Below are 17,691 nucleotides of genomic sequence, written 5' to 3' on the forward strand. Positions count from 1 at the left end.
TAGTATTCTTGGGTTTCATGTGACGTCATAATTCCAGTGGGGTCATCTCGAAATCGAGACACAATAAATTGGAGTGAGTATGTGCTGGCTTTGTGCTTCATACCCAATTTCGCATACTTTTCATACTTTTCGCATACATTAATTTTCGCATACAATTTTGCATAAGGGTCAAAGCAATTAAGGTTGACCCCCACTCAAGGTTGACCCCCACTCAAATCACTATGAAAACAATACGTGAAACCAACCAATTCGATACAACACCGTGGAAATTTCAAATTCAAGAAACATATCCCAATAGTAACCATTGACATTCAGAAACAGCTACATGTATATCGAAATAATTTACTGTGAAATGAGATAAATTCGAGTATAATTTTTCGACCAAATAAAGATTTCAGAATCTTTTGAAAACGTTTTGTACACTCTGTCAGCTAAAAATGGCCATTTTGAGGGGTAGCTATGTAGCTACACATCATCAAAGTTCAAGGTATTTTTTCGGCCTTGTATGTATATTTAACTCTTTTTAACCGAAGTTGATCTAGATATTGCTTACCGATTTGAACGTCAGTAGGACAGTAAACAAAAATATTAATTTATCAATAAAAATTGCGGTGGGATCGGATATATTGGATGCGATACGCCCAAGATTTTTTTGGTTTAGAATTAGATATTTATTCAAGAATAGCTTTTTATTTTTTTTACAAGGGTTTGATGACAAGGCGCGCCCGATAACAAAAGCTATTGCGTGGAAAATGCATTTTATCACATGAGGAACTGAAGATAAATATAGAAAAACAGTTGACGTGCCTCGTCGTGTTTTCATTGTTTCCCTCCCTTGTGATGACCACCTGGGGCCTTTAAAGTATTGAATTATGGTTTCTGACACAGCAGCTTAAACGGTTAGCTTAAAGCTCAACTTCCAACTAAATTGTTTCCAACTCAGCATGTCCAGTGATGGGGTAATTGTACAAACAGAGCAGTCATGTGCCATCGTATCAACCACTGCTATCAACTATCATTTTGTGTAATGTTTCTATTTGCATTCCACCCAACAAATTTGTAACTTAGAAAGCGAATATCGCCAATTGCCTAAAAGACGTATCACGTCAGCTGTGGCAATTCAGTTTGACCTAGCTTGAATTTGACTTCCTGGCTTTTTTCCCAATGATATCAAATTGCATTTCTTTTTGGAAGTGCTTTTTTTGGCGGAGAAGAATATGATGAAAAATTTCCCCACAGTGTAGAGACAAATGTTTGAAAATCGAGGCACAAACCCTCAAACAATACAAATTGCTTATTCTAATTGTGTGATGATGACAATACAATACAGATTGTATAAATAAATTAGTTACATTATATCGTGGTAAAAATCTTTCGTAACAATATATACAATTACTAAACGAATCACGTCTACTATACTTTCAATAATATACATGGCATTTAAACATTTTCTGCCTTTTTCCTGCAAAATGGACAGTGTCCTTTTTGTAGAACTAGCAAGTCATAATCCTCCGAGTGGAACATCTGCAAATATTAAGAAAAAATGTGTAAAACATCGATGATGTAATAATGCCCCTCTCTCTGTTTCTCCACTGAGGAAAAGAGTCTGGGGCCGAGAATGAGACAATATGAGCTACTTACTCTGTTGCAGGATTGACAAAGCGTAATTCCGACATCGGGCATAATTGATTTATAATAGTTATAATTTAAGGGTTTCGGCCATCTCTTTATAAACACTTCATGACGATTCATTGACTGTAACACGCCACGACCAACTTTAACTGGGATGAACTCCGTTCCTCCTTGCTAATAAAGGAAATTACAAGAAGAAAAAAATTTGTTTATTAGGTTACGTAGATTACGTATAGCTGTTATAGGGGAGAAGAACATTTTGCAAACTAACTCTGAAAATCCTTGTACGCGGGTCAATAATTATTCCATTAACAAAGTAGCTACCTCAAAACTCATCAGTTTCTCAGTGAATGGATCATCATCATCGCCGCCATCTGGTTCATCAGAAATCTGTAATGACTGTACATCTGATATACTGGTTAAAGTTTATAACAATGGCGTCCCGACTAGGTCGACTTTCGCGCACAAATGCAGCCAGTAGATATATTCCAGCACAAAACATGCATGAAAATTAAACAAAGGCATTGCTGAGAGGACACTAGTCATAAACAAATTCAGAAGTCGACAGAACAAATGGTGTGCATTTAATTATTTTGCAGAAAGAAAAGTAGGTAGAGACTTGTAAGAACGTTTTCAGACGAAAGCATTGCCGAGTAAAAGGATACTGCCCATATCAACTTCATTCCATTGTGATTTATCTTTTTTTCGTTTTGTTGGAACATCCGCCTCGATCAATTTCACAGCTTCTTCATCGCTAACAAATAACAAATAATAAGTTACTTTGTGGAAAGGTGGAAATGTTCCACTCACAAATATTATGCTCCAAAAAATGATCTGCTCCTTAAATGCATGGTTAGGGCTAACGTCAAACTAATTTGATGACATAAAATAGGAAAGATATTATAATAATCTACCTTATTCCATCTTCTAGGACAAATTCGACCAAAGGCAACACGTCTGCAAAAAATAAAAATTTTATGAACATTTACAGTATTATGCTTAAATATATATGCGAGTCTTGAACCCAACTGAAAAATAAGGCTATAAAACATGCATGCAATAATCATCCTTTTATAGCTTAAGGATTAAGGATAGCGTATGCATAAGAATTAAGCATGCAGTTATGATTATTATGGCTAAGAGGGCGTTATATATAATAGGTCGGCAAGATTCACCCTTACAAGCATTCTCGTATAGTTATTGCCCTTACAGAATGTTCAGGGCATAGTTTAGTTTTCTACTGTTATAATTTCTTACCAAATGAAGAAAATGAGAAAACAAATGGTTGTCTACAGTTAATGCAATGATTTCCCTTGCTGTTCAACAATGGATTGGTGGTTGAACATCGATAGCACAATGGTAGCACTTCCTGTTGTATATTGAAAAATAAAACACGATCAAAATTAGCGCAGGATGGAAATTAGATGATAGATAGGTGTAAGAGCGTATGCACGGAGTGTGAAACCCTAAAATAATCAACCACTTGGTCCTGGTAGACTGTGCCATAAAGCGTATAGAAAAATCATGGTATCGCCAAAACGGTATCGTCATTTAGAAATGTTGACACAAAATAACATTACAACGTTTACCTCATTGTCAGAAAAAGGTTTTGACCTGATTGTTATGCTTCCAACATCAATGAGTTCTTGAAACCGCGAAGGAACCTTGAGAGACTGAAAACGAAAAAAAAACATCAGCTGTGGCAATCCCTGTCTCAAGGCGCGGGAATATCATGCAGGAAATGCATGGCTTTAACAACCTTGATGATTTCGAAACTAAGCTTTTTACTTGTTCTCTATCATTCTCTTTCAATCTATATTCCTCGTTTAGCGCATTTAAAATCGGAAATAGGAAATATTTAAAATGAAACATCAAATGATCAGAGCCTCTGTGTACATACCAGAATAGAGATAACCAACCTGTAACTTGTCAAAAGCATAGCGCGCCATTTTGTAAGCACCAAGATGTTTGCCTTGCTTTGATAGGGCGAACAATGTTGCACTGTAACACGGTTAAGGATACGAAACATTCAATATTTTTAGACGCTAATTTACCGAAGTTTCGGCTCTCACGTCTTGCATGAATTGTCAAGTGTCTCGATGATACATTTTGCTCAAAATAAGACATATACTGTAACAGTGGCAAAATAATTGTCATTGTATACGACGCTGTATCTCCGCTTTATTGTTAACCTACTTCGGGATAGAACCAAGATGATATCAAACGAAAATTTGTCCTGAGAACGTAGGACGATGGTTGAGGACCTTCCAGATGTCGAATTTTTCATGCATGTGCCAAACCTAATATTAATGATCTTTGTTTAAAAATTTTTTTGCATTGCCTAAGCTAGGAAACACCTCTTTAGATAAACGTCCGAGAAGCTCTTATACAAACAAGATCTCTTATACTATATGCTTATACAAACAAGGATACACTCTTGATATTCCTAATGGCGTTTCTTTTAACAATAAATGCAACAAATAACGAGCGATATTAAATAAGGCTTCAGGGAGATGATCTGTGAATGGCTCGTCCTAAGAACACATAGAAATTACAAAATTAAAAAAAAAACATGAAAAAAAAAGGAGAAGACTCTCTAACTAAAACAGGATTTTCTTACTGTGTAACGATGAATAGAATGGTAAAGATGATAAATTTCAGCCTTCGTTTGATATTCGTAAAACTTTCTTAGCATTTCAGCGTCCGTTTTCCCGTCTATGATAGAAAAGATGCGTCGTCAGAAATATTCATGACATGCAGATTAATGAAGTGGGAATTCATCCACTGAGGGTAAAACAGAACTTTGCCACCGCAATAATTATGCAGAACCGTTAAGGAAGAAAACTCTCGTTCGAGTAGCTGGCAGCCTCCTTAAATATCCAAATGGTGTGCACCCCTCCCCCCCTCTTTCACACACCTCCCTCTATCCCACACACCTCCCCCCTCCCACACACCTTCCTTTAAAGAAGTTGCCATGCTGCTCGCTCTGCAGGATTTAAAAAAAGATAAAAATAATGTCAGCCGAAAGGCCATGACAAACTTCCATATGTATATAAAGAGCATCGCAGAAAATGTTGATGCCAAAGTCTAGGATATTTCTAGTTGTGCGAAGTCCATTTATTGCTGGGTCAATATCTACAATTTTATTGTTTTTCAAGCATTTTTGCACTGGTTGAAAAAAAATCACTATCCGGTGGTGGATAGCGATATCTAGCCTTCGTACAACCGGACCCAGCCCATCTTCATTAAGAAACACTGGGACTGGAAACATTACCTTTGTCGAGCACTACGTGTAAACACTGAATTGATAGTTTCCAATAATAATAACCAGCATCGTTGAATCTAGAGGTTAAGAAAAGTCTTTTTAGTGGTTGTGAATTCCAGTTTGTGAATTCGTCGAAGTATTTTAACTTTACAGCACCTGTTCTCCACAACAGCATTGTGGGTAAGTTGTTCCAATACCTCCACCGCTTTATGCTGTTGACCTGATTTGTGGAATGCTTGAAAAAAGCGTGAAATGAAAATTTAATTGTCAAGTGGAACAAATGAGGAGGGGGGCAAATGTAACCAACACCTCTGCGTGATTCCAAGTAAGACCGCAAGGAATGGGGAAATAAAAAAGATCAACCAACCTTCTTGTGCCTCATCAAATCTATCATTCTCTGCAAGCCAGTTGGCGTACGGTACATAAACATCATCCTGGAAGTTCAGTGTTATAAATTTGTGAGTCGAGCATAAACCGTGAGTATACAAAAAATACCAGACTTTACCTTTATTATAAATTCTCAATGAATTAAAATCCACAAGCTCGACAAACGCACCTTTAAGTCTGGCTGTTTTTCCACAAGATGGAATGCCTATACAGAGTCAGGGTTAAACAATTAAGGAAAGCAAAGAATGGTTGCTTTACTGTTCAATTATAAAACAACAGCGATATACCTCGTCCCAATGTCGTGTATCAACATGTAACTTAACCAATGACTTCAGATCTCCCATTTTCATGTACATCTCTGTCGCATAGTCATGCTACAAAATACAAAAAGGCAACATGGAATGACTTAAGCGACTGATGACTACACGCAACAGCTGCAATAACTATATAGCAGTTCACATGCATATAACCCTATAATTATAATTATTAGTGAGATGACTACAAACCTGGTCCATTTTTGCGAAATAATGGGCACACTTTTTCAAAGCTTCAGTCTCTGCCTTGTTTAGATTTCTTCCAACCTCAAGAAGCCTATGAATAAGATGAAAAAGTATTTAGGATTAAGAAAAGTCAATAAGAGACATGCAGTCTGTATATATACTTACTTATCTGCCCATCCGTTCTCGCCGATCAATTCTATGGCTTTCATGTATTCCCCAGCAGTCAAATACATATCACTGCAGAACACAAAACACGTTTTTAAGATTTATACGTTTGTATGGATTACGCGGTCGGGATTTGAGTTAAGTCAGGATTAGTTTTGGAATAATGATCGTGTGGAAGTGTGGTAAAATAGGATATTAAGCTATGATAATGATAAGAATGTGGTTTAGAGATTATCCTTGGATAGGGATTTAGATGAAATTATGAGATGATCTTACGCAGCAGCTCTGGGATCATTACTGGACTTGGCCCACTCTGCTTGCTGTTTGATTAAATGTTTCACATTCTTGGCATCCCCAGAACCAATAAATTCCTGAGCAACGAAAAACGCTACATTAATGTCCGATTGAAACTTCAGTCTTTTTTCAAAACAAATTGCATGAAAACTCACCTTAGCGTACTCGAACTGCCTGAGATCGGAGAACATCGCCAAAGCCTTGGATTAAACAGAGACTGTTTAATCATAATCATATTTTAGCAATTTTAAGGACACGTCAATAAGTTGATTTTATACCATGTACCTTTTCGTCGTTACCAGTCTTCTTGTATAGCTTTGAGGCTTCTTGAAATTTGCCTTGGTAAGCATATATGTCGGCTAAAAACGCCAGGCTTTCAGTTTCTCCACGCTTTTTCCTTTCCTGGGAAAGAATTACGTGTAATGTTATACGTTCATATTTTTACCATTTTTGATCATTTGACGATGCTTTAATTAGGGTTATAACAGGACAATTAGGGTTATAATATGCCTCAAACAAAGGCACCATTCAAAAGGCTAAACGGTGTCTTATAGAGTACAAGACTTTTAAAACCAACCTCGATATTTTGAAGGAGTTCAAGGTATTTTAGGTCACGAACTCTTGTGAAAGACTGAAAAAAGAAAAGGTTTGAATTATTTTTTGACACGTTGATTGACTATTTGCAGACAAAGGAAAAGATTTAACGTGTTATTTTTTGTTATGTTTCACAATGATCATACCTTCTTGGCAATATCAAAATTCAGACCCTTAAGAATGAATCAGAAGTAAAAATCTTAATATGGGATAAATCAGAAATGAACATGATATAAAAACGCATGCATACCTCCATTGCTTCCATGGCTAGTGTTCTCCAGTCCCCATCTGTGACCCCTAGACAAGCGACTTTATAAGCCTCTTTGTACATTTTCGTCTCCAGATATTGGTACATAGACGCAGACTAAATATAATAAAATATCAGGTGAGTTGTCACATATGGTCCGGAGTCGAGAGGTTCAAAATATTTTTTAGTGCAGTTACGAATCATTACTTGCAGACCGAATACCATACATTTTTTTAATAACTAACTACGTCATTTAGCCTTAGAGCTTCGCTTTCATGAGTCGTGAGCAATCGCCTTGCTTCTTTCACTGTTGAGAACGAGGCTACCATGCGAGCGGAAAAAGTAATCGTGAGGCCATACAAGAAGGGTGTATAAGAGAAGACATGTAGGTATACCATAGAGACAATGGGAACTACGGGAAAAGATAATCATCATTATTTTTACCTGTGGAACTTCAACAGCTGTCATTGCATAAACATGAAGACAGAAGATTTTTGAACCACTAAAACCAACAACAAACCCCTAAAAACAAGACAAGAACGTCCTTACAAAACATTGCTTTATTTCAGGGTTAATATATAGAAGCAGAATAATTTGAATTTTAGAGAATCAATAAAATCGAATTCTACCTGTAGTTTTTGCTGATGAACTGGGAAATTGCTGGCTTTAATGTTAAGAACGCCATTGCCAGAATAACACAACATATCCTAAGCGAGTAAACACGATACGGTGTCTAATAACGTTTGTCAAGTTTATGCCAGCAAAACGACTCAAAAATTATCACTTTGCAGCCAACGTTTTTCCAGGGGTGAGGCATAGGAGAGAAACTAGGTAACTAACTAGCCCACGGTTACTATCACTGTTCTATACTAGACCTATTACCACTGACCTATGTCTACTAAACTATGTTCCACCAGACAAACTTTCCCGATAGAGAATTTGTTCTATGAAGTGAATTTGTGCTATGAAGTGTCGTTTAAATGTGTTTTATTTTTCATTTGTGTGCCAAAGTCAACCAAAGCAAATCCACTTTATTTACCGCAATTGACAAGAAAATTGAGAAAAGGTCGTTAAAAACTGGTAAACAATATTAAAAAAACTCGTGTTAGAGAGAACTGTTTCTCACAGCAGAGGACGAGTTCTCACCTCATTGTGTGTATTCCATGCAACACTATTCGCACCAGGCTCCTGAAACAAGAGCTCTTTGTTTTTCAAGTTATACACAAGACAAGTGTTATTCTCGTCCACAACTGCTATCTTTGTTCGACTAACAAAAAAAAGAACAGTCTAGTAAATTATACGGCACCCAGCTGTGTCATAAAGGCAGAAGCTTTTAGCCATGATTATACAGTATTAATCGAAGCAGTCAAAGCACACATTTGTGAGAATTCTCATTTATCAATATGTACCTGCAACTTAAGTCTAGACAACGTACACTGGTCTGTTGTTTCAGAAGCAAGATTGGAAACGGATTATTGGTGAAGATTTTAAAAATCTACAAAAATAAAAGAGATCGCATTTATGCATGCATATATACTAATGAGAATAACCTAATCATTCGCAAAAATCTTACCTGGCCATTTTTCAAACCAACCAAGAGACCTTCTCTTCCAGGAGGACCTCCAATCACTTTTATATATCTGATCAATGATTCCATGTTCCATTCCCTGAAAAGAAAAAATACACGTCATTCTCAAATCCGGGACTTTTCCGGAGCAAAAATTGCAAGAGTAAACGGGCCTTTACGCAACTGTATACGGTTTAAAAACTTGCACCGCTGAGGATCTGAGAGTCCACAGGAAAGCCTCGGAAACTAACATGCATGCCTTCATGTCTTGAATGAACTTTGCAGGTTTTATTTTAAAACTGGCCAAATGAACTAATATATTAACGTCCTCCTTTACTTCGCATCAAATGTGGTACAACAACTTTCATACTGACTCTCGTAACGAAGGTCCTTACGTGGAAACGTCGAGAAGTGTTTTTTTGTAGCAATTGTTAATTTGTCATTCCATAATTGACGCCCAATTTGCACTAAGCTTTCTCTTATCTTTCTCTGGTTCTCATAAGTCACATACAATCGGGCGACGTATTGTCTGAGGCCGGTGACGAAGAAAATTTATTGAAAATAAAGTACTTCTTTCATTAGTGATTAGTGACCACCGACAATAGTCATCGCCGACCGCCGGTGACACAAGGACCAGGCTCTAGCTTCTAAGAATCGGGGATCCATTGCATTATTTTCCGATAGACAAAGTCGCACCAGTGACCTCCGTCTCAGACAAAGGAAATCCCAGTTTCTTACGACAAGTGCGAGGCCCCAGCATCGGCAGCCTGGGATTAACAACAACAGCAACATAAAACCAAAGACAAATATAGAAACCCATTTACACCAATCAAAACGTTGTGAAATGACGTCAGTGTATAATAATAGATTCTTCCCGACGGTTTCGCCAGTTCCGTATAATACTGTTGTTATCTAGACGAGATTCATTATGGCTTTGTGTACACAACAAAACCTATAGCTTTCGGTTTGTTAAGTAAAAAGTACAAACATACTCCGCGGTCGCTGTAAATTTTCTGCTGTTTCGGCCCGAAGGTAGGTTCTCCACTTCTGTTCTAATAATTTCACGAGTGTCCTGTTATATACCTCTCTCATCCTTATATTTTATTCCTCGTATTTTTCCTTATACCAATATCCTTATTCTTATATTGTTTTTGATTTTGTTTGAAGAATTCTAGTAGCCTTGTTGTAAAGTTGTGAACAGGCCATATTCGACGCTTTCTCGATCACGATAGTGCGGTGACAGCTGTGCATGCCAGTGGAAATATTTTGACTGCAGGTGTCAACAGTTATCTGCATGTTATTTAACTATGGTGAACTGCGCTTGAACAAGCTTTAAAAATTATTTCTGTTTTACAATCAGAAAGGAAATCATCTAAACTTTACTTTTTAAGTCAGTGCGTGCATCACATGCATGCAGATAGCTGCAAAGCTCATGAATTAGATTTCAAACTGATATTAAATTTAAGTTTAAGTTATGCCGAGCTTTTGTGCATGAATAACTGATCACGCGAGGAAACAATGTGTGCCACGTTTTCCAAACAGCCAGAATATCAAATATTGCATGCATTAGTTCTCTTCATTAATTCAAGGTTACATAAACGTCTGTAAGTTAATTTGAACAGCTAAAACTTTCAGTTATTTCTGTATGAAGCACGTCAGATATACTTGGAATAGGAAACATTGCGTTGTACGAGTTCTTTATAGAGAAATAACCTATAGTAAAGTTCAAACACATGAAACGAAACAATGTGATCATTGCATCATTTGCATGTGGCAAATAAAATAATTATTAATGACAATTACAAATTCCTTATTCCTTATTCCTACAAACATATGCCTGCATGTTATGGTTAGTGATGTTTAAATGAATTATCTTTGTATAAGAAAAGTAACTTTCCCCGGTGTAACCAAGAATATTTTTCAAACATATAATTTCTAGTTAGTTCAAGGGGCAGCTCGTCATTTATAATGTTAATTTACAATTCAATCTTTCTTTATATCATAGGTAATTGGTTTCACATTATCAAGAGTTTTATTCAATGAAAATGCAGACCGTTGGAAACCTCCATGAACTTCAAAGCGTCCCTTCACATACCAGAGATATCCTGTTCTTTCGTTCCCGGGACTTTCGAGTAATCCGCTTCATTCTGCGCCTATTGTCGCTATGGCGACCGGAATCAGCGGGCATCTTAGAACGGTATGTCTACCCAGTGTTCGTCAGTCTTCTATTATTGATCACAGGACCTATACGCAACTCACTACGAGCGAGGGGAAATTCTACGTGGCTAAATATTCAGCTTCTGTTTATCATCCACGAGGTTGTGGTTTGGTTAGGTCATATCCTTGGTAATCGATACTTCGCTTCCAGGGACCTGGAAAAAAATGTCCTCACGCCTGTGAAACCGCTGATCGGTATCACGAAACCTTTGAATCGCAGGCTTAAGATTCTCAACATTTCCGTTGTGGTATCGATGACACTTTTCTCCATAATGCTCTGCACGCTGTTTCTAGTGACAGGAATCCTGTGGAACGAAGGAGATGGACGATTTTCGGCCGAATTTCCAAACTTAAAAGGCCCATTAGATTACATTCTATACGGTTCGATATATTTCTCAATCGTCTACAACCTTGGCGTGGGACTGGCATTGACCTGGACCCTAGCGCTACTCTACTGTTGTTACGCTGCTCGACTGAAAATCCTTGAAAACGTTTTCTTGAAATGGAAGAATTCCTCAGTCGATGCTGTCTCGTTCTTTATACATTCCTACGCGAAGCCCGTTAGAGATTCCTGGAAACGAATTTCTTGGTGGTTCCTCGTCCATAACATTGTTGCACTTGTGATACCGCTGTACGGCTACGAACTGGCTCAGGCTGTTTCCGGGAGGGAATATCCTTCAAAGCATCTTCCACAGTTCATATGTTACTTGATTTTCACCGTGACAATCTGGCTTGCGCCCATTTACGTCGGGGAACAAATAAAGAAACGGGAGATGAAATTCAATGATCATATAAACGATTTCTCTCCTTGGTTGCTGGAAGCTGACAGTCCTGATCTTAGCAAGAGCAGAGTGCACACTCTGAGAGAAGACCACCCACTCTCTGCCGCAAATTTACATCTTCAGGGAATACCATCCGCACATTCCACCGCTTCAACGTCTACGGAAAATTCCGACAATGCTTCGAATTACACAGCGTATACATTCGCGTCTCGAAGCGAAGAGTTTCACAATTTTACGCGCTTTTTAAAACGAAGAACGCCAGGTTTGGTTTCACGGGGTTACTCGTTGCAGTTGACTTTCTCCCTCTTTTCTCTCTTTGGAGGATTCATATCATTTCTCACTGAACTTTCTAGCGCAAATTCTCAATACTTCATGAACACCCATTGTAACTGCACAATGTCGTAGAGTACCTTACTTACTTACACAGTACACACAAAGCTACAACGGTTAACAGGCTGCTGCATGCTTTATCGAGTTGTAAATGTTGGTTTCAAGTTTGTTAAAAAATACATGATCCATGATACTTAAGGCTTATTTCTCGCGGCAATCAATCCTGCAGTTCTTAGATTTCAGTACACTGCATGAGCACAGATATCTGATCAATGAGATTCACAGTCTAGTAACATAGCTATTAATGCACTATATCAATTCAAAGTACACTGTCGTGATAATAAAACCACTTAAAGTAAACAGTTCGAATCACGAAGATACATTACAGAATGAAGAAGCACAGAAGAGAGCGGTAACTTAACCATTATTGCTGCAAAGATTTCAGTAAAATTCTGCAATGAATTACACCTTTTTATCTATTATGTTTAGCCCTGAACTAAAAGCCTTGCTTTTACAGGTGTTACACTAGGATAAAATTTAAATGCAAAAAAACCAACAAACTGAAAATTCACACAAACCTTTCCTTTTCACCACGGAAACTAAGGCACTGGAGACGTTTTTCCTAAGAAAGATAAAACATGACATATTAGAAAGGATCACAAGACAAGATATAAGCTATTTTGAATAGCCTGAAACGCGTATCGGAGAGCTCCGAGCTCTTGCAATTAACCACTTTCAATCATTACGACATACATTGAAGAAGTTGGAATGTTAATTTGGCTGCCATCTTTGCCGCGTAGTGCCAGTCTTCAGCTGTTTTTGGCTGCGCAGTTTTTAAGAAGCGCACAAAAATATGGAGTTTTTATAACTTGGTTTGAACAATATAAAACATGTTTTGTAATATGTCATGCGCTGGTTCCATACTCTTTCAAATACGAGTGGAATTAGCTAGAAAAATATTAGCTTCATAGCACCTTAACGAACTCTTATCACACCAGATTTAATGGATTTATAAATGGATTTTTTATGTATTAATATTTACCTGACATAAAATGATGTTATTCGCACAAACCACGAGTAAATTACAATCAAATTTCTCCTCGATTTTTTCCTGCAAAAACAAAATCAATAAGTCGCAAATTTCAAATAAGATGCGATACGTTCATATTACGTCTCGTACCTTGAGTCATTCTCTCTATATACAGCTAGGTTGTACAGTATCATGTGTACTGTGTCCGTTTCATGAAAAATAAAAACAACCAACTTACCTTAACGCGATAGCGCATGTCTGTTGGATCATCACTTGTTAATTCATACACGATTATTCTGTCTGGAAGTTGCATCTAAATTAGTGAAATTACACATGGGGGTTAATTACTAAAGACCAGCTTACGATACTGTATTTTACCCGCAATTCATGCTTGTGCAAACTCTAAAATGCAGTTATCTGATAAACATTTTGTTTGCAAGGTTCATGTTTTTGATGCATTATCATGCAGTTTCTTCTGTAGTATTAATTAACCCTTAATTGATACTATAGGAAGTTGCAGGAAAACTATAGAATCTGAACAGGTGTAATCCCTGAGCTGACGCTTCAGGGCCGCGAGAGAGAGTTCTACAGTAATTTCACTCGGAGATCTTAATTGTATACTTGAAATAGTTTTACTGTTAGAAGTAGATTGAATATAATCAGGTCACTTACTGCGAGTCGACTACGGTATATCGCAATCTTCTTCACCAAATCCCGGCATTTTATTCTCACTAGAGGTTAGGACATTCAAAGTAGAAAATCAATACTTACAATAAGCAAAATTCAGATTACGAGATGTTGTCAAAAATAAGTGCGAGTGAACGAGGGTGAAAAAGAATTAAACGTAAATGCTCACTTTCCTGTGAACTTACGTTAACGTAAATGCTCACTCTCCTGTGAACAGTTATGTCTGTGTTCAAGTTACTTAATGATGAGACATTTCAAGCTATATACCTGAATGCCTGCTACCTCTTATGAACTGGTAAAAAGAGCCATGCATGCATTGATTTATGAAAATATCACAGAGTCCCACCTTTATTCTCTGTAGTCAAGTGTTGAACAATGACATCAGTCATGTTGTCACGATATGCATATCTAAATAGGTAACAGACTTTGTTAGAGACTCTGAGAAACAACTTTAAGTTTAAGTATGCTTCAATTAACCTTTCTCTAGGTGTACATGTGGCTGGAAATTAGGGGTTCAATAATCTATTATTTAATTCAAAATTTCTAGGGTACAGCTCTATCTATATATAGGTCCTGTTTGATTTCCTACTCAGATTCTTACCGCTTAACGCACTTTATGAATACAAACTTAAGGGGAGTCACCAGAAACGTTATTCTAATATAACTTATAGGAATATTTAGTTTACCTATCTTGGTACAGCCCATGGACAGTGCTGAAAACAAGTTGATAGTATGCAATAGTTCCATCTTGACAACCGGTGACCTGAAAGTGTGTAAACTCACTTTGTCAGGGCTTTTTTCTAAAATCCTTTATACATTTGCAGGCATTAATTAATGTTTGACAACAGCATTAATAAACTGAATTAAAGTACCACAAAATTCTGTCCAGGTCTGACCCTACACGACCATAACCAACTCTGCTGTTCCCCAACTGACCCCAATCTTACACCTTCCTTGGTGTATAAGGAGCACTAAAATAAAGTATAAACAGTGAGTCAGCTGTGACTGTGTAGAACACATTGAGGAACTCTGTGCATGTCAAAATTCCACCAAGGCCAATGTTAGCACAGAATGTGACTGCATGCAGGGGCAAGGCTGCTTCAAACATAATGAAATTTTTAATCAGATAAATATTCAGGGAAAATAGAAAGGATAAGAATCAATCTTACTTCTTTGTTAGATCCACCAATAACAAGATATTCCCCTTGGGAAAAGAATGCCAGGCTGCATGGATCAAATCCTAAATGTCGATCTTTACCAATCTAAAAGATTTTAAGCATTTGATTATTATCAAAGAAGAATCTTTATGTCCATAAAATATTCATTTGTTAGTTAAAATTTCAATGAAAAGAAACCTGTTTTCCACTTAGTTGATAAAATGATAGTGTCTGATTCCAATCACCAACAGCTAGCACATCATAAGGTTCATCCCTTCACAAAACATACAGTATGTTAATAAACAATATAAACCAATTAAATCAGACTTTGCATGTCCCAATTAATCCATCTGTATAATATACAGTATCTAATGTTCATACTTAGATGGATTCCATGAAATTGTCCAGACAGGATGGTTAGTAGGTCGGTCTATTTTCACTTTCTCATCACCATTCTGCAGGTAGTAAAAATTAAACAATTATGTACTATATTGAAATAAAATACAAGAATTATTGATTGATGATAACATTCAATGCTATGGCACTTACCTTGCTGCGTATGCTAACAGTTCCATTATACAATCCAAGTGCAAGGTATTGGCCATCGTTAGTCCAACTAAAATAATATATTAATAAAATAAGAGCATGCAGGCAGGATTTAGGCAAGTAGAATAAAAATAATGTTTAAAAGACATTTTAATTGTGATATTTGCAATGAGACAAACATTACAGTATTCACCTGCAACACGTTACTCTTGATGACACCTTGTGTTTCGAAACAGATTTCTGTTCAGCTGACCACAAACCTTGAATGAATGAGTGGTAATTATGACATAGTAAGCAAACGAGACAGGTATGAAAAAACAGGTATGGTGATACATACATTTTCATGTTCCAGTCACTAATAATATTTGGAACATATATAGTGTATGTTGGCCAATAGAACTCAAGGTAATTGAATATGTTTTTCATCAGCAAAGAAACAAGGTTGCCGCTCATCTTGAGAAAGAAATATATTAGCTATATTCACACATTTTATTGGACATACCAAAATCATTTGCTGTACAGCTTGCAAGTTGGTGTGACACAGGGTTATATGACAAACACTGGATTGCATCATTGTGTCTAGATCAATGATACAAAAAATATAGTAGAGTTGGACAATAGACATTTATGCATAAACTAAATGCAGTGCATAACTACAAGGTATTAATAAAAGGCAAGTAGGATCTAGTTTCCCAGTCTAACTAATAACTTCTGGGAACAACTGGCATTTGCTTGCTTAGATAATTGTCATGACTCACGCATATTTCAATATTCCTTCCAGTTTATTTGTCCAAATTATAACACATTTGTCTGCACCACCTGATGCAAATCTTTTCCCTAAAAACAAAATAAGTGGCAAGGCTATTAATTCACTGACTGGTATAAAATATGTCATAAAAGTGAATTGTTCGTTAATTATTATTAAAGGCAAATTAATCCATGTGAATTGTTATGACAATATGCCTCAAGCAGTTCGTTGTGGATAAAAGGCTATAGTTCTGCATTGTAAGGCTAAAATCAGGGCAGTACTGCAAGTACTTTGATCATAAGCTGAATATTCAACCATTTTACTCAAATATATGTCGCCATGTTGAAACCCTGTTGCCTAAGTTACTGCAAACAACTTGAAAGATGGGCAAAATTTCTGCAAAATACACATTACTTCTTTGGAAATAAATACGATTTCTTAAGAAATTAAATCCAAAACGATTGAATAGTATATATTTCGCAATTACTTGACGCAAATTTACAAGTAGAAGAGTTATAAACTGTATTCATCCAAAATAAAAAACCCACCGTCTTTCGCATAGGCAACACAGAAAACGCTATCTTTATGGCCCTTTAACGGTTGAATCAAAGTCCCATCTGATGTGTCGTAAACCTACGATATTCCGAAGGAATTTTTAAACAAAATTTCAGGAAAACAAAGACACCGGTTTATCGAACTATTGCAGGAAACCTTACCAAAACAACAGAGCCCGTAGCGACAATTATTTGGCTGCCATCGGGTCGAAAAGCGATGTCATATACACTGGAAAATTAAGTTAAGAATGAGCATTTGGAGCGAGTTTGATATTTGAATTGAAGTAAAGAAATTTTGCTCATTACCATTGATCTTGTCTGTCCTTATCCTGTACTTTATCGACCCATGTTGGAATCGACTTCATTTTCCTTCATATTTTGTGAAAGTACCGAACACAATACGTCAAGTTACGATTATTTCCGAAAAATAATTATCGTGCCAGACAAGGTAGTCACCAGCGTCAAGTCCAAAATTAGAAGCTGTTTCAGATGAAATAAAATAGTTTAAACCCCTTTATTTTTAATCACGTAAGATGGATAAAAAGCACCCGTGTTCCTACTTGTTCAATCCGTGTGATGGATATAGTAGTAGTTCTGGAGGGAAGTTACGTTAATTCAAACTATGATTTAACCATGAAGATTGAAGATGGTGTATTCTTATAATCACCAGTGGTAAACATAAACAGCCATCATTATAATTGTATTGTGTATAGTCAATGATCTTGTCACCGTCTCTTTTGGGTTGTCAGCATTGCATGCGACTTTCTTCCTTTCGGACTGCAACGTGATGCTTGCCGGAAAAATTGCTTCACAACACATTGGTTTGGGAATTTTCTCGCAATTCGAATTTTCAAACAGTGAAATTTTAGGGCGTTTACTAAATTGGTTGACTGAACTGAATATTCTTGATATAATGTGTATTGTGCATAAAATTTGCCGATCCTGAGGCAGATTTCCATGCGATAATTGGCCAGAGCACAGATAATTGG

The 17,691-nt window shown here is 36.8% G+C and overlaps 1 protein-coding gene across 1 annotated transcript; it reads right to left on the reverse strand.

Moving 5' to 3' along the window:
- Nucleotides 1–856: 856 nt before the first annotated feature.
- LOC114521763 (intraflagellar transport protein 122 homolog) lies at nt 857–17,116 on the reverse strand. The gene is made up of 45 exons (XM_028542302.1): nt 17,009–17,116; nt 16,865–16,931; nt 16,697–16,781; nt 16,159–16,237; nt 15,903–15,979; nt 15,594–15,660; nt 15,404–15,470; nt 15,236–15,309; nt 15,053–15,128; nt 14,867–14,959; nt 14,570–14,668; nt 14,384–14,460; nt 14,044–14,105; nt 13,683–13,741; nt 13,249–13,323; nt 13,023–13,091; nt 12,559–12,602; nt 8,658–8,751; nt 8,494–8,579; nt 8,231–8,351; nt 7,714–7,791; nt 7,529–7,606; nt 7,088–7,201; nt 6,984–7,010; nt 6,821–6,874; nt 6,529–6,645; nt 6,399–6,443; nt 6,226–6,320; nt 5,950–6,021; nt 5,791–5,875; nt 5,572–5,658; nt 5,454–5,489; nt 5,265–5,331; nt 5,054–5,132; nt 4,907–4,974; nt 4,253–4,347; nt 4,066–4,166; nt 3,552–3,633; nt 3,222–3,305; nt 2,890–3,001; nt 2,547–2,589; nt 2,298–2,386; nt 1,957–2,039; nt 1,642–1,806; nt 857–1,524 (listed from the first exon to the last, which is right to left on the reverse strand). Exons 1-45 carry the CDS (start codon nt 17,065–17,067, stop codon nt 1,441–1,443), a joined length of 3,570 nt encoding a protein of 1,189 aa, XP_028398103.1. The 5' UTR covers nt 17,068–17,116; the 3' UTR covers nt 857–1,440.
- Between the last annotated feature and the right edge of the window lie 575 nt (nt 17,117–17,691).

This window comes from Dendronephthya gigantea, unplaced genomic scaffold, assembly GCF_004324835.1.
Source record: "Dendronephthya gigantea isolate DGI-Jeju-01 unplaced genomic scaffold, DenGig_1.0 000021F, whole genome shotgun sequence".
Taxonomy (NCBI): Eukaryota; Metazoa; Cnidaria; class Anthozoa; order Malacalcyonacea; family Nephtheidae; genus Dendronephthya; species Dendronephthya gigantea.

Excerpts from the sequence above, each read along its gene's own strand:
- LOC114521763 (XM_028542302.1), bottom strand. The coding sequence starts at position 17,067 with ATGAAGTCGATTCCAACATGGGTCGATAAAGTACAGGATAAGGACAGA. Across the intron at positions 15,129-15,235 it reads ATTTCATGGAATCCATCTAA|GGATGAACCTTATGATGTGC; the intron begins GTATGAACATTA and ends TGTTTTGTGAAG. Across the intron at positions 13,742-14,043 it reads CTTGACTACAGAGAATAAAG|TGAGAATAAAATGCCGGGAT; the intron begins GTGGGACTCTGT and ends CCTAACCTCTAG.